Here is a 24,357-nt window from a genome sequence, read left to right as displayed (position 1 = left end):
AATAATGTGCAAGTATTGTTCAATCCAGGTGTGCAAAACTCTAAAACTTTGTTCACACTGCATGCCTTAATGCTCAAATCAGTTTTGTTTTTGAATATCGAATGTCCAAGTTGCAAGTGACCAAATCGGATTTGTGTGTGTTCAGACAGCAGTCATTTTCTGACATGGTTACGTTAGTTGTCATGGTAATGACGGTTGTGTGTGCAGTGATATAGGCTGATTGGTGGTGCTCGTGCTTCCTATCAATCAGAAGTTATGTAGCAAGCTAAGGTGACAACAATACCTGCCATGGACGTTTCCCAGTTGCTTTGAAGGTTCCAAATCATAGTGTAAGAACACTTTTAAAGCTTCAAAGGATAAGATGATCCAACTTTCAAAACGAGTCCTTTTGGCTAGCCAAGGCAGGCAACTAAGTAGCTGTTTAGCTTTTTGGCACATTCACTCATTTGTTTGTAAACAATTAGCAAGCTAGTTGGCTACCACATACACGTTCTTGTCAAACTGTCAACAGAGTAGCTAGCAAGCAACAAGATATGCCAAATAACAGTCTAAAAACCACTTGAGGGCAAATAAATCAGGTTTGACCATTTAGACGCAAGTCACATGGCTAGGAATCAGATTTGTATCGGACTTCAAATGACCTACGAAGGTGGCTTGAAATATCCGATTCCATGTGCTTCTTGGCTGTTCAGACAGCAGGAAAAAGAACAAGTTCAAATCAGAAATGCCCCAAAAAATGAAGTGAGTCACTTCAAACTGCCAATGTGAACACTGCTTTAGAGACTTACCCAGAAAGACTCACAGCTGTAATTGCTACCAAAGGTGATTCTAACAAAGGTGATGTATTGACTTGGGTGTGAATACTTATCTTTATGAGGGATTTCTGTATTTTATTTTCAATAAATTTGCAAACATTTCTAAAAACATGTTTTCACTTTGTGGCGTATTGTGTGTGGATGGGTGAGGGGGGGGGGGGAATCTATTTAATACATTTTGAATTCAGGCTGTAACACAACAAAATGTGGAATATGTCAAGGGGTATGAATACTTTCTGAAAGCACTGTGTGTGTGTGTCTTTATATCAAAAAATTAATAAAAAGCTTTTATTTAACACCAGATTTGACATGCTTCTATAAACTTCGCATTGGTGCTCATGGGTCCTTTACATGGAAATGCCCAACAGCTGTCTCATCTAGATAATCATCACAGAAGGGGTGGTGTGCCCACACAAGCAGACCACACTGTGCTAGTGTTTAATCTGGAAATCAACCCTACAAAAACCTGTTTTGATTAGTCAAATCAAATCCCAATTTAAACCCCTCACTACACAGTATTTTCATAGTGACTGCTCATCCCACCAGCCTACTGTATCAACCATGGTTAACCAATAGTGGGGTGTTTCTGAAAAACGCTCACAAAATGATTCAGCCAGCTGCTGAGAGAGACGACCACTATGTGGGAGTTGGAGGGGGGACCCATATTACCCAATGAGATCTGGGACAAGCTACTGTTGACAGCTGCCATGGCCCGGGGATCAGGCCCATGACTGGAGGGTTTAGTGGCACAGACAGTGTCTGAGCCGCCATTGGCACTGCTATCAAAGCTTGGAGCTTTGTATTCAGGCTGGATGAGACATGGAGCTGTGGAGCTGAGACACTCCAAGTGGCTCTAACTTAGCAAGCCTGCCCTGCCCGCCTCTCTATACCATATCTCACCTCAGCCATTTTCCCACCGCTCAACCACTTATTTGTATTTTTTTAATTTAACCTTTATTTAACTAGGCAAGTCAGTTAAGAACAAATTCATATTTACAATGACGACATACCCCGGACAAACCATAACCTGGACGACGTTGGGTCAATTATGCGCTGCCCTATAGGACTCCCAATCACAGCTGGATTGATACAGCCTGGAATTGAACCAAGGTCTGTAGTGACGCCTCTAGCACTGAGATGCAGTGCCTTAGACCACTGTGCCGCTCGTGAACCCTAAAAGAAGTCCCAAGTGTAAGATTTTGTCTGCCACCGCACAACAGGAGAGGTATCAACTTAAATATGGTTACAACCATGAAAAACGATATCCACGCGTAGCATATAGACTCCCTCGCTTGTTCTTTTTAGACCAGGAAATACACAGTTTTCTGCTCATAAGCACACTCCAGGGATTTGTACACATGGTCCTCCTCTTCCACAGTAGCTCCTTCAGTGTGTGAATGCATCATCCGTTGCTGCTGGGGAGAGAGAAAGGAAGGGTTGATAGCTCTGCAGGCTTGTTGTGTGAAGGCCTGCTGGGGAGTCGTGCTCCAGTTTGGACAGTGTTAAAACTCAGTGGCTGTCAGGGCAACTTACACCACGCATCGCCCATGCTGACTCTTCTGGTCCAGGGTTTTTGTGGGCCAAATGCATCAGTGCGTTAGGGAAGAGGTTGTAGTTCGTACACACACGTTCCACTATACTGTGCAAACCATATAGGCTATTTTCTACAATGACCTCTTGGCTCCCTACATTCTTTGGTCAATATGTGACTGACCGCCTCGATTCGGTCTTATGTAGAAAAATTTGAAATTGTGTTTTTTACATCAGATAAAAGTAGGGACTCAGCTAGCAAATGGTATATGATACACTGCAGTTGAGGAACAATGGGGAAAGTAATTATGCTTTGAAAGTAACCCTACTTTTGAGAAAATGGCACCTGAATGTTTCGGTACACCTACTGGAGAGTTCTTTGTCTACACCCATTCAGGATCGTTCACCCCCTCTTAAGCCTTAGTCCCACACTTCTCTTTAAGGATTCACATGTGAGGCCATGTGGTAAACGCACGCTGTATCAAATAAAATCGATGTTTATTTGTCACACGCACAGGATACAGAAGGTGTAAACGGTACAGTGATAGTACTTGCATAGTAGCAATATCAAAAACAAAGTGTCCAGATAAAATATATTTTATAAATATTTGATCCTTAGTAGATGACGCTTACCCGACACACTTGTCTAAATTGATGGAATACAAGTTTGCTATTAAGGCTCACCAAAGTTCACATGTTCCAGAAGGGATTTAGATCAAATAAATGTTTACGTTCACATGCTGCTCCTGTGAAGTAGTGACGTGTGACATACGCCTAGTTTCCTGAAACAAGTCGCATACATTTGAAGTCAGAAGTTTACATACACCTTATCCAAATACATTTAAACTCCGTTTTTCACAATTCCTGACATTTAATCCTAGTAAAAATGCCCTGTCTTAGGTCAGTTAGGATCACAACTTTATTTTAAGAATGTGAAATGTCAGAATAATAGTAGAGTGATTTATTTCTTTCATCACATTCCCAGTGGGTCAGAAGTTAACATGCACTCAATTAGTATTTGGTAGCATTGCCTTTTAAATTGTTTAACTTGGGTCAAACATTTCAGGTAGCCAGCCTTCCACAAGCTTCCCACAATAAGGTGGGTGAATTTTGGCCCATTCCTCCTGACAGAGCTGGTGTAACTGAGTCAGGTTTGTAGGTATGCTTTTTCAGTTCTGCCCACAAATGTTCTGTAGGATTGTTGTCAGGGCTTTGTGATGGCCACTCCAATACCTTGACTTTGTTGTCCTTAAGCTATTTTGCCACAACTTTGGAAGTATGCTTGGGGTCATTGTCCATTTGGAAGACCCATTTGCGACCAAGCTTTAACTTCCTGACTGATGTCTTGAGATGTTGCTTCAATATATCCACACAATTTTCCTCCTCATGATGCCATCTATTTTGAGAAGTGCACCAGTCCCTCCTGCAGCAAAGCACCCCCACAACATGATGCTGCCAAAATTGCTCCCCGGGAGACACGTTTAGGATTCGTCAAAAACCGGTAGTAATAAAGAGGGGACAACGTAAAACAACCTATTGCACAATTCCACAGAAAATTACGAATATTTCCTTTATAAAGGGGTTTAAGTTGTTTTAAATAAATGTTATTCCAATTCTACTATTAAACTTTTATTCCAGTGTAGTCTCCAACACTGACAGCTTTGACAGCTTTGTTGTACTGTGCTGCTTTCTGTTGAAGCTTAGTATCTATTGTTTTTTTTATTACAGATTTCCAAGCTGTAGTTAAGGATTGTTTCTCCAATGTTGGTTCTAGACGGAAATGCATCTGTTGGTGTATTCTACAAGATGACTTCTAAGCTTGATTTAAAGTGTCAATAGGAACCACTGGCATCACTAAGCTGACATCTGGATGTAAAAAGAGATTTCTCAGGACAGTAATTCTCTTTGGAAAATATGATTTCCCCCATTGCTTTGGTCACACTGTCAACTGTCATGTCATTCGCTCACGGAAAGGTTTCATGCAAACCATCAAGTTGTTATTGATAGTCTTATGCACTTATTAGCATGTAATAAAGTTGGGGGAGAGAGACAAATCCATATCGTGATAAATTGCCTGAATTGGTACGATAAATAATATTCTACGTTTATTAACATTATTGTGCACCTCAGTTATTTTTTTGTTACCCTGTAACTACTACTACTAGTTTGACAGTTGTAGCCATAAATTTTTCCATTAACAATCACCCATATTAGCAAACGTATTTAATTTCAAATTTTTCTATTATAGGCTGCTTATCGTAAGGCAAAATGATTGCGATAAGTGATTGGTATGGTCTGTGTCGATTATGTTCGGTTTTTCGTCCCAGTTCTATTTCAACCTCCTCTTGTGATTAATCTCATCTTGTGTTTACACCCCAAAAAATGTTCAGGAAGCTCAACTTGATCTGGGTTCCTACTTCCTACCGTCTGTGACCCTGTTGTCTGTGGGCAAACACGTGAAGGGGGGGGGGGGGGGTTTAATCAGTGCATTCTTATCACTCGCACACACACACTGAATTTCCTTCATTTTTCTTATCTTTCCAGTGCAGGATTACAGAATGGTACAGATAGTTACATCTTTAGAGTGTCTGGCCAGAGGCGGGATCAGATCTGGAACACGTGCCCTGGGAGTTGTGATGTCAGAGCCTCTTCCACTGCCTTAAACTGCTTTCCTTCCCCTGCTCTCTGCCCTACAGTCACACGGGGGTCTGAAAAACATTACTAGCTGTCAAATCTTTGCTTCTTCTGTCCTTGTTTCCTCAATTCCTTAAAAAAAAACTTAAAGCTCATTGGAGGAGCAGGTTCAAGGGAGGGACCTTGAATCGTCTCCACCAATCAATGTGCTTTGAAAGGAATTGAGGAAACAGCAATGGAGGAAGCAAGGATTTGATTGCTGGTCCCCACTCCTCCTGAGCTCATTTCACAGGCTCACTTTTAGTCTTTTATATTTGGAATTCCCATTGTTAGAACCTATGCTGCCCATGATATACTAGACAACATACACATGGCCAGTACATTCATAAAAAGTGCCATCTGTTTTCGTCATTACCTAGCAATGCACTACTACTACTACTTTTACAGATCCACTGCCCAGCTATGCAATTTATAAACTTGATCTCCACTGTAAAAAGTGTCTAGACATAATCTCCAACATTTGCAACATTGTTGCAATATTGAAATTCGAACTCAACCAGTGTTCAGTGAATGTAGCATCAGGTTTTATAGAAATTGTATGGTTTGTGAAAGAATCTTGCTTTTTAATGCTGGTAGCTCATTGTTAAAAAGCAATATACACTCGAGTCCATGTGTTATGACATCATGTCACAGCTATGATAAAAATGTTATGACACATGACCTTTCATGTATTATTGCTGAATTGTCCCTGTGAAATAAACGTAATAAATAACATGTCACCTATACAAACTCCAGCTCTTTTTCGTGGTCCTTTGAGCTGGATAAGAACAATGGTCCTGCAACCTGGCTAGTGGGTCTTTTTCATTGTCTTGTGACCTTAAGAAGATTGATTGAGAAGGTTGGAGGCGTCAGGAGACCATGCTCCGAGCACGCAAATTGGAGCACGGGAGGGTCCAAATCAAAGTATGCGAAACGGAGCATGGAGGGCACTTCTCGAATGCGTACTCAGTTTGTACATATTTTGAAGCATGCATCGATACAAAGTGTGCAAAGAAATATGACGCAGCCATGTAATAAATTATGCAACATTTCTTGAAATCAATATTTGAGCTGAATACACTAGTATGCATATTGAGAAACACCCAGTATGTCCTGAGGTGACATGTGGTCATCAAAATGTCCTAGTTCACTTCCTGCCAATCAGTCTGACCAGCAGCAGAGGTGTAATAAGGCTGCTGGTCATTAAATCAAGGAGAATGTGTCCTTTATGGTTATAGAGCCGTATTGCAAACATCTGTATAAAAGGGACTGGTCCAGATGAACACAGTCCGGAGGCATCAACGTTGATGTCATAGGGGTTAATACACACCGACAGATGTTTTCAGCTGTTGAGAGCACATCGTGTCTGAAGTTGACCCTGGCTTTACTGCTTGACCCTACTGCTATACGAACGTGTTTACTTCCTCTTCCATGAGCCCTAGTTACATGGAGTTTAGCGTGCACAAATTTGGCATTGCGCGTGCTTCCTGTTTCCAAGCCAGGCAGTCTCCTCATATAGCCTAGGCTACTCATTTGCAACTGATGGGTTTTCAGTCTCTCATAGAGATTTTTAACTCCTCCAAAGCTGGATTTGTGTTGACATTTGAATGAACACCTGCTGAATGGCACAATCCTTGCATTATTTGTAATGATTTTATGATTAACATTTAGATTTTTGGCAGACATAGATGAACAGTAATTAACACTACCAGGGTTTTCGGTGACAAGCCATATTTTTTCAGCCTCAAGGTTGAAGAGGTGCTGTTGTGCCTTCACCACAACAGCACCTGTCTGTGTGTGGACCATTTCAGTTTGTCAGTGATATGTACACCGAGGAACTTAACTTTCCACCTTCTCCACTGCTGTACCATACCGTCTGTGGATAGGGGGGTGCTCCCTTTGCTGTTTCCTGAAGTCCACGTTCATCTCTTTTGTTTTGCTGACATTGAGTGAGAAGTTATTTTCCTGACACCACACTCCGAGTGCCCTCACCTCCTCCTTGTAGCCTGTCTCGTCATTGTTGGTAATCAAGCATACCACTGTTCTGTCGTCTGCAAACTTGATGATTGAGTTGGAGGCGTGCATGGCCACGCAGTCATGGGTGAACCTGGAGTACAGGTGGGGGCTGAGATCGCACCCTTGTGGGGCCCCAGTGTTGAGGATCAGCGGAGGGGAGATGTTGTTTCCTACCTTCACCACCTGGGGGCGGGCCGTCAGGAAGTCCAGAACCCAGTTGCACAGGGCGGTGTCAAGACCCAGGGACTCAAATCAAATCAAATCAAATCAAATCAATCAAATTTTATTAGTCACATACACATGGTTAGCAGATGTTAATGCGAGTGTAGCGAAATGCTTGTGCTTCTAGTTCCGACAATGCAGTAATAACCAACAGTAATCTAACCTAACAATTCCACGCTACTACCTTACACACACACACAAGTGTGAAGGGATAAAGAATATGTACATAAAGATATATGGATGAGTGGTGGTACAGAACGGCATGGCAGATGCAGTAGATGGTATAGAGTACATATATACATATGAGATGAGTACTGTAAGGGTATGGAAACATAAGTGGCATAGTTTAAAGTGGCTAGTGGTACATGTATTGCATTAAAGATTGGCAAGATGCAGTAGCATGATATAGAGTTACAGTATTATACATATGAGATGATTAATGTAGGGTATGTAAACATTGTTATTAAGTGGCATTGCTTTAAAGTGGCTAGGTTACATTTTTACATAATTTCCATCAATTTCCATTTTTAAAGTGGCTGGAGTTGAGTCAGTATGTTGGCAGCGGCCGCTAAATGTTAGTGGTGGCTGCTAAACAGTCTGATGGCCTTGAGATAGAAGCTGTTTTTCAGTCTCTCGGTCCCTGCTTTAGATGACCTGTACTGACCTCGCTTCTGGATGATAGCGGGTGAAACAGAGTGGTTGTGGTTGTTGTCCTGATGGATTCTTTATGGCCTTCCTGTGGACCATCGGGTGGTGTAGGGTGTCCTGGAGGGCAGGTAGTTTGCCCCTGGTGATGCGTTCTGCAGACCTCATACCCTCTGGAGAGCCTTACGGTTGTGGGCGGAGCAGTGCCGTACCAGGCGGTGATTACAGCCCCGACAGGATTGCTCTCGATTGTGCATCTGTAAGAAGTTTGTGAGTGCTTTTGGTGACAAGCCGAATTTCTTCAGCCTCCTGAGGTTTGAAGAGGCCTGCTGCGCCTTCTTCACAACGCTGTTGTGTGTGGTGGACCAATTTCAGTTTGTCCGTGATGTTACACCGAGGAACTTAAACTTTCCACCTTCTCCACTATGACCCGTCGATGTGGATAGGGGGTGTCCCTCTGCTGTTTCCTGAAGTCCACAATCATCTCCTTTGTTTGTTGACGTTGAGTATGAGGTTATTTTCCTTACACCCACACTCCGAGGGCCCTCACCTCCTCCCTGTAGCCGTCTCGTCGTTGTGGTGATCAAGCCTACCACGTGTAGTGTCATCCGCAAACTTGATGATCGAGTTGGAGGCGTGCATGGCCACGCAGTCGTGGGTGAACAGGAGTACAGTGAGGAGGGCTCAGACGCACCTTGTGGGGCCCAGTGTTGAGGATCAGCGGGGTGGAGATGTTGTTACCTACCCTCACCACCTGGGGCGGCCCTCAGGAAGTCCAGGACCCAGTTGCACAGGGCCGGTCGAGACGCCAGGGTCTCGAGCTTGATGACGAGTTTGGAGGGACTATGGTGTTAAATGCTTGAGTGTAATCGATGAACAGCATTCTCACATGGGTATTCCTCTTGTCCAGAGGTTAGGGCAGTGTGCAGTGTTGGTTGCGATTGCGTCGTCTGTGGACCTATTGGGTCGGTAAGCAAATTGGAGTGGGTCTAGGTGTCGGTAGGGTGGAGGTGATATGGTCCTTGACTAGTCTCTCAAAGCACTTCATGATGACGGAAGTGAGTGCTACGGGCGATAGTCGTTTAGCTCAGTTACCTTAGCTTTCTTGGGAACAGGAAACATGGTGGCCCTCTTGAAGCATGTGGGAACAGCAGACTGGGATAAGGATTGATTGAATATGTCCGTAAACACACCAGCCAGCTGGTCTGTCGGCATGCTCTGAGGACCGCGTGGGAATGCCGTCTGGGCCTGCAGCCTTGCGAGGGTTAACACGTTTAAATGTTTACTCACCTCGGCTGCAGTGAAGGAGAGCCCGCAGGGTTTGGTAGGGGCCGTGTCAGTGGCACTGTATTGTCCTCAAAGCGGGCAAAAGAAGTTGTTTAGCCTGTCTGGGAGCAAGACATCCTGGTCCTCGACGGGGCTGGTTTTCTTTTTGTAATCCGTGATTGACTGTAGACCCTGCCACATACCTCTTGTGTCTGAGCGTTGAATTTCGACTCGATTTTGTCTCTGTACTGAGACTTAGCCTGTTTGATTGCCTTGCGGAGAGAATAGCTACACTGTTTGTATCGTTGTCATGCTTCCGGTCACCTTGCCCTGGTTAAAAGCAGTGGTTCGCGCTTTCAGTTTCACGCGAATGCTGCCGTCAATCCACGGTTTCTGGTTTGGGAATGTTTTTATCGTTGCTGTGGGTACGACATCGTCAATGCACTTCCTAATGAACTCGCTCACCGAATCAGGATATTCGTCAATATTGTTGTTGGACGCGATGCGGAACATATTCCAATCCGCGTGATCGAAGCAGTCTTGAAGCGTGGATTCAGATTGGTCGACCAGCGTTGAACAGACCTGAGCGCGGGAGCTTGTTGTTTGAGTTTCTGTTTGTAGGCAGGAATCAACAAAATGGAGTCGTGGTCAGCTTTTCCGAAAGGGGGGCGGGAGGGCCTTGTAAGCGTCGCGGAAATTAGTGTAGCAATGGTCCAGTGTTTTTCCAGCCTGGTAGCACAATCGATATGCTGATAGAATTTAGGGAGTTTTGTTTTTAGATTAGCCTTGTTAAAATCCCCAGCTACGATGAATGCAGCCTCAGGGTGTGTGGTTTCCAGTTTACAAAGAGTCAGATAAAGTTCGTTCAGGGCCATCGATGTGTCTGCTTGGGGGGAATGTATACGGCTGTGATTATGATTGACGAGAATTCCCTTGGTAGATAATGCGGTCGACATTTGATTGTGAGGAGTCTAGATCAGGTGAACAGAACGACTTGAGTTCTTGTGTGTTATTATGATGGTCACACCACTTCTCGTTAATCATAAGGCATACCCCCCGCCCCTCTTCTTACCGGAAAGATGTTTGTTTCTGTCGGCGCGATGCATGGAAAAACCAGCTGGCTGCAGACTCCGTTAGCGTCCCTTGATTAGCCATGTTTCCGTGAAGCAGAGCACGTTGCAATCCCTGATGTCTCTCTGGAATGCTACCCGTGCTCGGATTTCATCAACCTTATTGTCAAGAGACTGGACATTGGCGAGTGTATCGCTGAGCGGAGTGGAGCGCGATGTGCCCGTCTCCGAAGCCTGACCACGAGACCGCCACGTTTTCCCCTTTTTCGGCGTCGCCCAGGGTCGCCAGCTGGGATCAGATCCACTGTATTGTGTGGAAGGCAAAACACTGGATCCGTTTCGGGAAAGTCATATTCCTGGTAGGAACGATGGTGAGTTGACGTTAATCGTATATTCAGTAGTTCCTCCCGACTGTATGTAATGAAACCTAAGATTACCCGGGGTACCGATGTAAGAAATAACACGTAAAAAAACAAAATACTGCATATTTTCCAAGGAACGCGAAGCGAGGCTGCCATCTCTATCGGCGCCGGAATTTACTTCCGGCGCCGACTCAAGCTTAATGATGAGATTGGAGGGTACTATGGTGTTGAATGATGAGCTGTAGGCAATGAACATCATTCTTACATAGGTATTCCTCTTGTCCAGATGGGATAGGGCAGTGTGATGGTGATTGCATCGTCTGTGGACCTGTTGGGGCGGTAGCAAATTGAAGTGGGTCTAGGATGACAGGTGGGGTGGGGGTGATATGATCATTGACTAGTCTTTCAAAGCGCTTCATGATGACAGAAGTGAGTGATACAGGGCGAGAGTCATTTAGTTAATTCAGTCATATAAAGCAAACATAAAAATGGAATGGAATAAATACTTTTTTTCCACTGGAAAATACATGCATTATAAGGCGATAAACGTAGAGGTTTGAGCTGGTTTGACAGACAATGTGCGTTGCACTGGCTAGTTCGAGTCAGCACTGTAACCTTTGTGGAGCCCAGTCTGTCTGTGTTAGCCTCCTCTCAGCCCAAGCTGAAGTGCTTTTCCAGCCCTGTGCATCTCAAATCAGGAGTTTAGCCTGCTGTAGCGTCTGTTTATGGATGGATATGGGGATGTAGAAAGACAGCTGGAGAAGCTGGGACATCACATGCCAGTGGAAGTAAAATGCAAACTCTGTGTCTGCTGGGATAAAGAGTGAGAGGATGTCTGGTAGTCGTTTTACCTGGGGCTTACTGGGATGTTCGTTTGTTTTTGTTCTCTTCGCCGGATCGGTGCTAGCTGTAAAGCGGCTGATGAAGGAGGCTGCTGAACTGAGGGACCCCACAGAGCACTACCACGCCCAGCCACTGGAGGTGAGTCACACACCTGGGACTCACTCGGCTCATCAGCACCACAAACATCACTGTCCTCCTCATTATCAACATAGTGTGTCATGGGTGTGTGCTTCCCTATATGTTTCTTACAAATCAACAAACAACCCCACACAAAACACATAGAGAAGGATGTTCTCTAGCTAGCTGGACCAATCATTGAAATGTGTTAATTTGACTGACTTGTTGTGTACCCGCAGGATAATCTGTTTGAGTGGCACTTCTCTGTCCGCGGACCCCCTGACTCGGATTTCGACGGTGGGGTTTACCACGGCAGGATCGTGCTGCCCCCGGAGTACCCCATGAAGCCCCCCAGCATCATTCTACTCACAGTAAGCACACAAAACACACACACTCATACACACACACACTTATGAAGATATCTCCCTCTCTCGATCAATCACAGCCAATTATGTGTTAGTTGAAGTAACGATGAAGGGCAGCTAATCAAATGATCAAGGCTGGAAGATGGCAGCTATAGACATCTTGCCATAACCAACAGCCACATCTGGTTACATCACACCGAGCCACTACTGTCAGAACAAGACCTAGCTGTCTTTGCACGGTCATTGCCCTGTCACAGAGGATTTGAATGGTTCTGTGGTAATGCACCAATAATAACCTGAAGAACCCAATGACCTGCTGATAAAAGCCAGTGGATCCGAAAGGTTGTGACAGTCTGTATGCCCAGTCTCTTTTTTATTTTTCTTGTCTCAGCTCGGCTGGCAGGTTTTTCTTGATCTTTGAAGGCGCTCTCTTTTTCTTAACATCTTTTCCTTAACATCCCATCCCTCCCATCAACCACTCCCAGCCTCCCTCTACCATCCCCCCTTCCCCCTCTGTCGGTTTTCACTGTCTCCTTGCTGCTTGTTCAGCCAGGTTGTCATAGACAGCGATATGGTAATCAAGATCCTATCATAGAAATCCTATAAATCACTACTCTATATTATATATGTGTTCTATATGTAATTCTATAGTTATGCTTCTTTTTCAGCCCAATGGGAGATTCGAGGTGGGGAAGAAGATCTGTCTGAGCATCTCCGGCCACCACCCAGAGACATGGCAGCCATCTTGGAGCAGTAGGTATCCCTGTGTAACAGGTGTCACTGTGCCTGCTTTAACAGTATAGCTTCCTTTCCTCACTGGCACTCGATTTCGGATCCTCTGTCTCGCAAACACACGTGACTGCCCGCTTGATAACATCTTAGCCAACTACGCTACCGAAAATGTAGCAGTTCGGTAGTGCGAGTAGAGAAATTTCAAGCATAAGAGTCAGGTTACCAATCCAACTCCGTTACAGCTATATGCCTCCTCTAGCCTGTTCCCCCTACTCCTCCAGCTGCTGCACTAAAACTTAGCCTAGCATCCCCACTCACTTGCTCTCTGCCTGGCAGGTACCAACAGGAAGAAATGAGACGTAGCTGACGTAGTTCCCAAAATGTTTTGCATACGGGATGATTTCTGTATTTTGAATGTTACATATCTTGAAAACTTGATTGCTGACAAGCAAAATATTTTGGGACTATGTCAACAATGGACTAATGATACAAATACCCAAAGATTGTTTTTGGATAGAGTTTTCCTTTAAGACTTTTCGTTTGAATTTAAGTGAAGTCAGATATGCAAATGTTTTAGTTTTTTTTGCTCAACTTTGTTCTACATTGTTCAGTCATTGGTTGGGCTTTTCTCCCACAATTTAAGGAGTCAAAACTGGAAGCGGCTGAAAAGAAGCCTTCATAGCAGAACAAAGTAAATAATATAAAGTTTTACTTGAAATATAGATTTGACACGTCTTATTTACTCGCAAAAATCTGTGTTGGCAGCAGGCAATCTGCTTCGTACCTTAAGTCGAGTATTTCCATTCTTTTCTGGCCTGAGTTCAGTTACCACCATTAAGCCATCCTTTTTCAGAATATTCCCCTCATCTTACTCTCTGTACCAAAAGCATGAAAATGTTATCAGATAGAATTCAATGGGAGAATCTAGATGTCCCACACTGCATTTATTTCTATTACGTTAGGGGTATTTTGGATGAGCCAAAAAAAGCTTAGTCCACAGTAAGGGTGAGGGAATTAATAACAGAATTTAATCATGTGGACAAACAGGTTGTGACAGACAACCTCCCCCTTTTGCCCTCCAGGGTCACATGGCAAAACAATGAGGCCATGCCCCAGAGATTGGACCTCCCCGGCTGTGTTTTTGGTGTCTCAACTCTCCAGTATAAGTTCACTCTGGTGCATTACCAGCTCACAGTGGTGGAAAAGCTGGATAATAAATTCCAGTAGAATCTCAAAGACTGGGTCCCAAATACACTGAACAAAACAATTTTAAAGATTTTACTGAATTACAGTTCATATAAGGAAATCAGTCAATTGAAATCAATTCATTAGGCCCTAATCTATGGATTTCTCATGACTGGGAATACAGATATGCATCTGTTGGTCACAGATACCTTAAAAAAAGGGGATGTGGATCAAAAAACTGTCTATTTGGTGTTACCACCATTTGCCTCATGGAGTGCGACTCTTCTCCTTCGCATAGAGTTGATCAGGCTGTTGATTGTTGTTCCACCCCTCTTCAATGGCTGTTCCAAGTTGCTGGATATTGGTGTAAACTGGAACACGCTGTCGTACACATCGATCCGGAGCATCCAAAACATGCTCAATGTGACATGTCTGGTGAGTATGCAGGCCAAGGAAGAACTGGGACATTTTCAGCATCCAGGAATTGTGTACAGATCCTTGCAACATGGGGCCTTGCATTATTATGCTGAAACCTGAAGTGATGGCGGTGGATGAATGACACGATTATACAATGGGCCTCAGGATCTCGTCACGGTATCTCTGTGTATTCAAATTGCCATCGATAAAATGCAATTGTGTTCGTTGTCCGTAGCTTATGCCTGCCCATACCATAAATCCACCGCCACCATGGGGCACTCTGTTCACAACGTTGACATCAGCAAACAGCTCGCCCACACAACACCATACACGGTCTGCCATCTGCCCGGTTACAGTTTAAAACCGAGATTCATCTGTGAAGAACACACTTCTCGAGCGTGCCAGTGGCCATCGAAGGTGAGCATTTGCCCCCTGAAGTCGGTTATGACGCCGAACTGCAGTCAGGTCAAGACCCTGGTGAGGACGATGAGCAAGCAGATGAGCGTTTTGTGCAAATGGAACATTTCTGGGATCTTTTTATTTTAGCTCATGATTTTAGCTCACTTTAGATGTTACATTTTATATTTTTGCTCAGTATAGCACCCTATTCCCTTTATAGTGCCTGTAGGCCTCTGATCACAAGTGGCGTACTATTAAGGGAATAGGGTTCTATTTGGGACACAACCAATGTCACCGTAGGGCCACCCACATTGATTCCTAGCTTATGCTTGTTTTCAGTACACAAGCCTACACTCACTGGTTTTGTAATTTGTGGAGAGAGAATTCAGACTATCATTTTGAGAGCGTTCTTCAACTAAATCCTGATCTGGGTAGCAAGCCTCCTTAATCTCTCTCTCTCTCTCTTTACCTCTAGCTCTTTTCTCACTAGCTGTCCATTTTCTGCTCTCCGTTAGCCTGCTGCTGATGTTTTAGCCTTGATTTCATTGCTGCTTATACCCCAACATTTTTTTTTGTGTGAAAGTGTTGTAGTTTATACCCTTTCTAGCCTTTAAAACAAAAGGTTTGTTCGTTCAAATCATCCATGGGTTTTGAGCTCTTCGTCAATTCAACATCCAGGTGCTCTGAGGTTGAATAGAGAAACCCCCTCCTTAAAGCAGCCATATCATTGAAATGTAGAGAAGCTCTGTCTGTCTCCTGAACATGTTGCTATAAGCGTCCCGTCAGCTGGAGAAATGATATTTGAGGAGTTGCAGAGTGTGAATGTCCTGTAAATCTAGGCTTCCGCAGTAGAAAACAAAGCATCCCTTCCGCAACGCAAGACGTAAAATGAACGGCGAACTTTACAGAATGTGCCGTGGTATTTCGCGACTCACCTTATAAGAGTTGACAGAAAGTATGATATTTTTTTGTTGTCTTTCATAACTTTTTTGTTTCTCCCTTTTTGTTTTTTCTCTCTTTCAGTCAGAACGGCACTAATAGCTATAATCGGATTCATGCCAACCAAAGGAGAGGGTGCAATCGGATCTCTTGATTATACCCCAGAGGAGAGGAGAGCCCTTGCCAAAAAGTAAGATTACATAGATTAGAGCTCTCCACTGTTTACTCTCTCTCCAGTGCATTTACCCTGTGTGCACTAACGGATGGATGAGTGGTGCTGATAACAATGTTGTGAGAAGGGGGGGACACAACAGTCTGGAGTGAAATGTCTGTTTGCATTTTGTTTCAATGTGTCCCTAACCCTTATACGCATCATTACACAATACACACATTAGGCCTGTATGTACAGTGGGGAGAACAAGTATTTGATACACTGCCGATTTTGCAGGTTTTCCTACTTACAAAAATCCAGAAAATCACATTGTATGATTTTTAAGTAATTAATTTGCATTTTATTGCATGACAAGTATTTGATCACCTACCAACCAGTAAGAATTCCAGCCTCACAGACCTGTTAGTTTTTCTTTAAGAAGCCCTCCTGTTCTCCACTCGTTACCTGTATAAAAGACACCTGTCCACACACTCAATCAAACAGACTCCAACCTCTCCACAATGACCAAGAGCAGAGAACTGTGTAAGGACATCAGGGATAAAATTGTAGACATGCACAAGGCTGGGATGGGCTACAGGACAATAGGCAAGCAACTTGGTGAGAAGGCAACAACTCTTGGCGCAATTATTAGAAAATGGGAGAAGTTGAAGATGACGGTCAATCACCCTCGGTCTGGGGCTCCATGAGAGATCTCACCTTGTGGGGCATCAATGATCATGAGGAAGGTGAGGGATCAGCCCAGAACTACACGGCAGGACCTGGTCAATGACCTGAAGAGAGSTGGGACCACAGTCTCAAAGAAAACCATTAGTAACACACTACGCCGTCATGGATTAAAATCCTGCAGCGCACGCAAGGTCCCCCTGCTCAAGCCAGCGCATGTCAGCCTGTCTGAAGTTTGCCGATGATCCAGAGGAGAATGGGAGAAGGTCATGTGGTCTGATGAGACACAAATAGAGCTTTTTGGTCTAAACTCCACTCGCCGTGTTTGGAGGAAGAAGGATGAGTACAACCCAAGAACACCATCCCAACCGTGAAGCATGGAGGTGGAAACATCATTCTTTGGGATGCTTTTCTTAAGGGGCAGGACGACTGCACCGTATTGAAGGGAGGATGGATGGGGCTGTATCGCGAGATCTTGGCCAACAACCTCCTTCCCTCAGTAAGAGCATTGAAGATGGTCGTGGCTGGGTATTCCAGCATGACAACGACCCGGACACACGCAGGGCAACTAAGGAGTGGCTCCGTAAGAAGCATCTCAAAGGTCCTGGAGTGCCTAGCCAGTCCCAGACCTGAACCCAATAGAAAATATTTGGAGGAGCTGAAAGTCCGTATTGCCCAGCGACAGCCCCGAAACCTGAAGGATCTGGAGAAGGTCTGTATGGAGGAGTGGCCAAAATCCCTGCTGCAGTGTGTGCAAACCTGGTCAAGAACTACAACGTATGATATCTGTAATTCCAAACAAAGTTTTTGTACCAAATATTAAGTTCTGCTTTTCTGATGTATCAAATACTTATGTCATGCAATAAAATGCAAATGAATTACTTAAAAATCATACAATGTGATTTTCTGGATTTTGTTTTAGATTCCGTCTCTCACAGTTGAAGTGTACCTATGATAAAAATTACAGACCTCTACATGCTTTGTAAGTAGGAAAACCTGCAAAATCGGCAGTGTATCAAATACTTGTTCTCCCCACTGTATGTATGTTGGATACTGGTGTGGTACGCACTAGCTTTACATAGAATTTTGATGGACTAGCTGTACATGCAGAACATATATTGTGTGACAGGCATCTGTTCAACAAAGTTGAGCATAAAGCAAAGCTTATGCAAGCATGTCATGAAATTAACACCCTGGCCACAGTGGATATGCCCTCTACAAATAGCTATGCTCATTACCAGGGAAACCAAGGCACCAGCATTGGACCTTATGAGATGGCAGCATTAGTGGCTGAGGGAAAGGGTCTCTGGCTGACACGTCTGGGCATCTTGATGCTCTTCTTCTCGCATTGGGTCTCTCCCTCTGAAGAAACTCGCACCGAGCTCTGACTTTGAGATGTATCAAAAGAGCAAGGGGTCCAGCGGTTGCGTCCCAAATGGCACCCTATTACCTTTTTTTAAAGGGCTCTGGTCCAAAGTAGTGCACTCTCAAGGGAATCGGGTGCTATTTGAACCGCATCCCAGATGTCTGTTGTATTTAACATATCAGGACAGGGGTCTTTAACAACTGGCTGTTTAATTAACACATGAAGATGAGATGTGACACAGGAACATATCCCTGTCTATAAATACATACAGTGCACACCCTGCCTGCGTGGCTGTTTATCTTCCGGATGAAAGAAAGGCCCGTTTCACGAAAGGCTGTCGTGGCTGCTGCTGAGAGAGCAACTTCGCTTTGATTCAGATCTCCCGTCTTGGTTGTCTCCGTGCCCTGCGGTAATTGTGAAAGCTGTCAGTCAACGTCGGGGCCAGGGGCACCCAGCAGGAAGCAGCGAAACAGGAGAATAATCCGTAGTTTTCAGAGTTGGCTCTGTTTCCTGACAGAAAAGTAAACTGATAGGGAAGTTTTGCTGGCTCCCAGACTGCTGTAATGACGAGTGTTAATAATGCAGAAGTTAGAGGAGGAAAACATTTCAGATGGTTGTATTTTCTGCCTATTAAAGCATGATTTTGGTTGGGGGGGGAGTACATTGGAAGAACAGCAACTCTTGGGATGTCATGCTTGACTTCGTTGATGGAATTGTAACTGTCAATATCGCTCTCCAAGCCACAGTTGAATATTTTCTTCACATGATGAGTTTCAATCCATACGTCTTGTCAGATTGTCTGAGTCATCGTTGACTAACCAAATCTCCAAGAAGTTTCTCTAAGTTTGCTATTGTTGTGCTTGGAGCTCCAGCCAAACGACTCCGTGCTCTATTTGAACAAACCTAGCGCAATGGTAAATCTTAGCGCTGGTGGTAGCGTCATTGGTTCGGTTCAGGGTGTGTCAGAAATATTTGTTATTTTCACAACTGGAATTATGGGCGCGGTGGCATGAAATTGCTAGGTTTTGATGAATAAACAAGTTGTGTGTGTCGACGCTTGGCCCCTCACTGGTCAATCAGAACTTGCGCCAAGGCTAAATATGTGGTTGCTTCAAGTGGTGTATTTATGGTCTTTTATGTATTGCATTGTCATCAACTACAATTCAAGTGTTAGTCTGTTATAGCCTAGTTCTTTAAATAGCCTGCCCCATATTTGCTAAGTATGTTGAGCATGTTTGCAGTCCACACTGTTATAATTGCATTGCTTCAATATGAAAATGCACTGTTAACAGAGAATTTGATGTAAATGGCATGTTATAGAAGGGTCCAGACACTTTTCTTTTTAAATATTTTTTTTATAGCTATTTTACTTTGTTTTTGAGAAACTTACCCCCAACCAATGATTTAATTTCCTGATCTTCGTTGTGCAGTATGGGGGCTCTGAAAAAACACGAACAAATTGTAATTCCCGAACTTTATCCGCAACGTTCTATTCCATGGATAATAAGATTGTGGGAGCTATTTTGTTGGAATCTCTCCTGGCTCAAAGTAGAGGAGATATTGACTGCACCACTACTTGTCTTTGTGCGATGTGTTGAAGTCACAAACTATCTGTTCAAACGGCTAACACACAGCTCAAACACCCATACAAGACATACTACCAGGTGTCTCTTCACAGTCCCCAAGTCCAGAACAGAGGCTTGGAAACACACAGTACTATATAGAGCCATGACTACATGGAACTCTCTTCCACCTCGAGTAACTCAAGCTGGCAGTAAAATTTGATTAAAAAAAATAAAATAAAAAATAAACATAAAACAACACCTCAAGGAACCACACGGACTATGAAAAGTCATACATACACACACATTGCAATATTGTACATTTTATATTGTACATTAGTAATATAGGAGCAATGTACATGTGTATAATGCACAATGCCTTGTATGATGTTTTATTTATGATGGAGGCTATTGTTTTATTATGATGCACTGTTTTATTCCTGTTTGGACCCCAGGAAGAGTAGCTGCTGCCTGGGCAGATCGTACTAAATACTAAACGAACACAAATCCAGGCCCTCTTTTGCCTAGAGGACTGCTGGGGTGAATTATTCCCCATTTATAAACACTGAGTTTATATATTGAGTCACATTTTCTCTACCCGGCTTGTCAGATTAATCCATTTGACTCCAGGAAAACCAAGAAAAATTCAATGTAAACACTTTTGTCTATAACTCGCTCTCGCTGACCCTCTGACAGATCCCAGGACTTCTGCTGTGAGACTTGTGGCTGCTCCATGCACTTAGCCCTTCTGGCTCCCTCCCCCACAAACCCCAGCCCCGAGGACCAAGAGGACCAAGAGCTTGCCCAGCAGATCAACTTCAAGGTACAACTGCCTACCAGCCACAATCCTACCCCAGCCACGGTGTGTTGTTTATTTACATTTTAGTCTCGTCAGTTTTCTTCAAAACCTTTTACCGGATGTCAGAACTGGATGAAACACGTGTTTCCATGTCTTAACCCATTTGTGCAGTCAAGCAGTCACATACAGCAAAGATAGGGCTTTGCACCTGAGGAATATTGTCTCAGCCCGCTGACAAGAGCTGGAGTACATTGTGTGTGACAGCAACCGTCAACTGTGTGTTTGCTTCTGCAGGCAGAGTCCAGGCAGGGCAGTGTGAGCACAGGGGCAGAGAGTGAGCCCCCCACAGAACCCCAGGGAGAGGCATCCTCCCCGGGGAGACAGGAGGAAGAGGAGAACGCCCAGGCTGAGCAGGTGAGGAACACCATCGGTGTTATAGTAGCTGGTGTTGGACTGTGAGATCAACCAATTAAAACCCAGCAGCACTTTTTCCTGCTCCTGACATAGGCTCCATTCAAGTCCCTTTCTGAGGCACTGTGAAAACAGACAGTTGGAAAGCGAGAGCGAGACGGCTGGCGGATGAGATTACCCTGCACCACAAACCTCCCACCTACACATATTTTAATAAGCAATCTCTGCTACCTACGTGGGCAGAGACAACTGCATACTGAAGATATTTGCTATACTAGGGGATTATTCATGTATTTGCTATAGAACAGGTTGGTATGGTTGCGTAGTTGGCATGGTTGCGCACGATTGTGCCACCTTTGTCGCAGACGACGTCCCGAAGACTGTTTTCTCCGGCGATGTTGTCGTTATTATTCCCGAGCCATTAAATGAAAGAGTTATTTATGAGAGGAGTGGCGGGGGTGTCCCGGGGGGGTCCCGAGGCTCCAGAATGGGGTATAAAAGGGAGAACATGGCAACGTTGTTACCCCGTAAATGATCCCTAATCTCTCATAGTGCTTTATATAATGCCGTGGCTCCACTGTGCTGCATCAGCCTCTGTCACTCACTCAGTGAACAGCACCTTTTTTTTATTTTTTTTATTTTTTTATCAATGTGTTTAATGGCTCGGGAGGTAATCATACTGTATGATGACGGTGCAGGCAGCACTCTGCTCTCTGGCCCTCCAGGTTCTTCACTGTGCACCAACTCGCTGCCAGTGAGACATGATGCCACTTTCTAGCAGTTCCCTATGACAACACTCATAACTGATGTTTTCTTATAAGCCAATTTACAGCTAGATATCAGCGTTTATAATGTATTATTTAATAGCATAATTATTTATTTGGAAAAGATGATTAGCAATTTTGGGGTTGCAGTTTCCAAGCACGGTGAAGATGAATGAAGGGATTATGTTCCTTCATACTTCATACATAAGGGTCTATGTGGATTTGGATTCAATCCCTCTGAACTGAACTGGCCTGAGTAGGAGAGAAAGAGCGGGGATAGTAAAAAAAATAGACTGCTGGATGCAGTAACAAACGACTGATGTAACCTCTGGCCGGGAGGGGGACCATTCTGGTTCTGTGGTTATCCCACACCTTGACTGCATCATCACGGTCTGCCTTGCTCTTCCTATGTCAAACTGAACAGAGTGATATAGGCAGGGTTATAGCGTGTTGTTCACTGCTCCCTACTCTGTCCCAATGTCTGTCTCTCTGCGCGCCAGCCCTCCCTGGCCTGCAGCCATCCCCTAACCAGGAGGAGGGAGATTGAACTTTCTCTCTCTCTGTGTAAAACCTGAGCTGTACCCTATTGCTCTCTGTTTAGTCATCACCTTTAAAGCAACTTTAAATAAGACTGTTCCCCCTTCAAAACAATCAACGGTAGCCTTTTTAGTTGCTATGACCTTAGTGTATTTTCATGGCTGCAACTTAAGTGTTATTCCCAAGACCAACTGTTAACCAATATGCACATTTGCTGAGAAGCTCATGAATTAAACACGTTTTGCTGTGAAGTAACACCATGTCTCTGGTGGTGGGAAAAAACGATGTGCTTCTAGAAAGATTTAACATTTAACATTTAAGTCATTTAGCAGACGCTCTTATCCAGAGCGACTTACAAATTGGTGCATTCACCTTATGATATCCAGTGGAACAACCACTTTACAATAGTGCATCTAACTCTTTTAAGGGGGAGGGGGGGGTTAGGAGGATTACTTTATCCTATCCTAGGTATTCCTTAAAGAGGTGGGGTTTCAGGTGTCTCCGGAAGGTGGTGATTGACTCCGCTGACCTGGCGTCGTGAGGGAGTTTGTTCGGGACGGATCGAGTGTAGGTTTTTCAGAAGGGGTGCAACTCTCGCTCTCTTGAAGACGGAAGGGACGTAGCCAGCGGTCAAGGATGAGTTGATGAGCGGGGTGAGGTAAGGGAGAAGGTCTCCGGAAATGGTCTGGAGAAGAGAGGAGGGGATAGGGTCAAGCGGCAGGTTGTTGGGCGGCCGGCCGTCACAAGACGCGAGATTTCATCTGGAGAGAGAGGGGAGAAAGAGGTCAAAGCACAGGGTAGGGCAGTGTGAGCAGAACCAGCGGTGTCGTTTGACTTAGCAAACAGAGGATCGGATGTCGTCAACCTTCTTTTCAAAATGGTTGACGAAGTCATCCGCAGAGAGGGAGGAGGGGGGAGGAGGGGAGGAGGATTCAGGAGGGAGGAGAAGGGTGCAAAGAGCTTCCTAGGGTTAGAGGCAGATGCTTGGAATTTAGAGTGGTAGAAAGTGGCTTTAGCAGCAGAGACGGAGAGAGAGAATGTAGAGAGGAAGGAGTGAAAGGATGCCAGGTCCGCAGGGAGGCGAGTTTTCCTCCATTCCGCTCGGCTGCCCGGAGCCCTGTTCTGTGAGCTCGCAGTGAGTCGTCGAGCCACGGAGCAGGAGGGGAGGACCGAGCCGGCCTGGAGGATAGGGGACATAGAGAGTCAAAGGATGCAGAAAGGGAGGAGAGGTGGGTTGAGGAGGCAGAATCAGGAGATAGGTTGGAGAAGGTTTGAGCAGAGGGAAGAGATGATAGGATGGAAGAGGAGAGAGTAGCGGGGGAGAGAGAGCGAAGGTTGGGACGGCGCGGATACCATCCGAGTAGGGCAGTGGTGGGAAGTGTTAGATGAGAGCGAGAGGAAAAGGATACAAGGTAGTGGTCGGAGACTTGGAGGGAGTTGCAGTGAATTAGTGGAAGAACAGCATCTAGTAAAGATGAGGTCAAGCGTATTGCCTGCCTTGTGAGTAGGGGGGAAGGTGAGAGGGTGAGGTCAAAAAGAGGAGAGGAGTGGAAAGAAGGAGGCAGAGAGGAATGAGTCAAAGGTAGACGTGGGGAGGTTTAAAGTCACCCAGAACTGTGAGAGGTGAGCCATCCTCAGGAAAGGAACTTATCAGAGGCGTCAAGCTCATTGATGAACTCTCCAAGGGAACCTGGAGGGCGATAAATGATAAGGATGTTAAGCTTGAAAAGGGCTGGTAACTGTGACAGCATGGAATTCAAAGGAGGCGATAGACAGATGGGTCAGGGGAGAAAGAGAGAATGTCCACTTGGGAGAGATGAGGATCCCAGTGCCACCGCCCCGCTGGCCAGAAGCTCTCGGGGTGTGCCGAGAACACGTGGGCAGACGAGGCGAGAGCAGTAGGAGTAGCAGTGTTGTCAGTGGTAATCCATGTTTCCGTCAGTGCCAAGAAGTCGAGGGACTGGAGGGACGCATAGGCTGAGATGAACTCTGCCTTGTTGGCCGCAGATCGGCAGTTCCAGAGGCTGCCGGAGACCTGGAACTCCACGTGGGTCGTGCGCGCTGGAACCACCAGGTTAGAATGGCAGCGGCCACGCGGTGTGAAGCGTTTGTATGGTCTGTGCAGAGAGGAGAGAAGAGGGATAGACAGACACATAGTTGACAGGCTAACAGAAGAGGCTACGCTAATGCAAAGGAGATTAGAATGACAAGTGGACTACACGTCTCGAATGTTCAGGAAGTTAAGCTTACGTTGCAAAAATAAAATAAAATCTTATTGACTAAAATGATATAGTACTGCTGGCGGTGAAGTAGGCTGGCTAGCAGTGGCTGCGTTGTTGACCTTGTTTGAACGTGTAGCTGGCTAGGTAACCTCGACAATTTCTTCAAAACTAAACAATTATCTTGGATACAAGGACAGCAAAGACAACTATGTAGCTAGCTACAATGTGTAATGTGAGTTTCTACAGTGCTGCTATTCGGTGGAAG

General features: G+C 44.8%; 1 protein-coding gene across 1 annotated transcript in view; it reads left to right on the top strand.

Moving 5' to 3' along the window:
* ube2j1 (ubiquitin-conjugating enzyme E2, J1) overlaps nucleotides 1-24,357 on the top strand; it is a 38,238-nt gene that overhangs the window by 10,610 nt on the left and 3,271 nt on the right. Inside the window, exons 2-7 of the mRNA XM_024000313.1 lie at nucleotides 11,507-11,580; nucleotides 11,799-11,930; nucleotides 12,593-12,677; nucleotides 15,681-15,786; nucleotides 20,056-20,182; nucleotides 20,453-20,572. Coding sequence (XP_023856081.1) covers nucleotides 11,507-11,580; nucleotides 11,799-11,930; nucleotides 12,593-12,677; nucleotides 15,681-15,786; nucleotides 20,056-20,182; nucleotides 20,453-20,572 — 644 coding nt within the window. The remainder of the gene's footprint in view (nucleotides 1-11,506; nucleotides 11,581-11,798; nucleotides 11,931-12,592; nucleotides 12,678-15,680; nucleotides 15,787-20,055; nucleotides 20,183-20,452; nucleotides 20,573-24,357) is intronic.

This window comes from Salvelinus sp. IW2-2015, linkage group LG14 (genome assembly GCF_002910315.2).
Source record: "Salvelinus sp. IW2-2015 linkage group LG14, ASM291031v2, whole genome shotgun sequence".
Taxonomy (NCBI): Eukaryota; Metazoa; Chordata; class Actinopteri; order Salmoniformes; family Salmonidae; genus Salvelinus; species Salvelinus sp. IW2-2015.
This window is presented reverse-complemented; position numbering and strand designations above follow the sequence as displayed.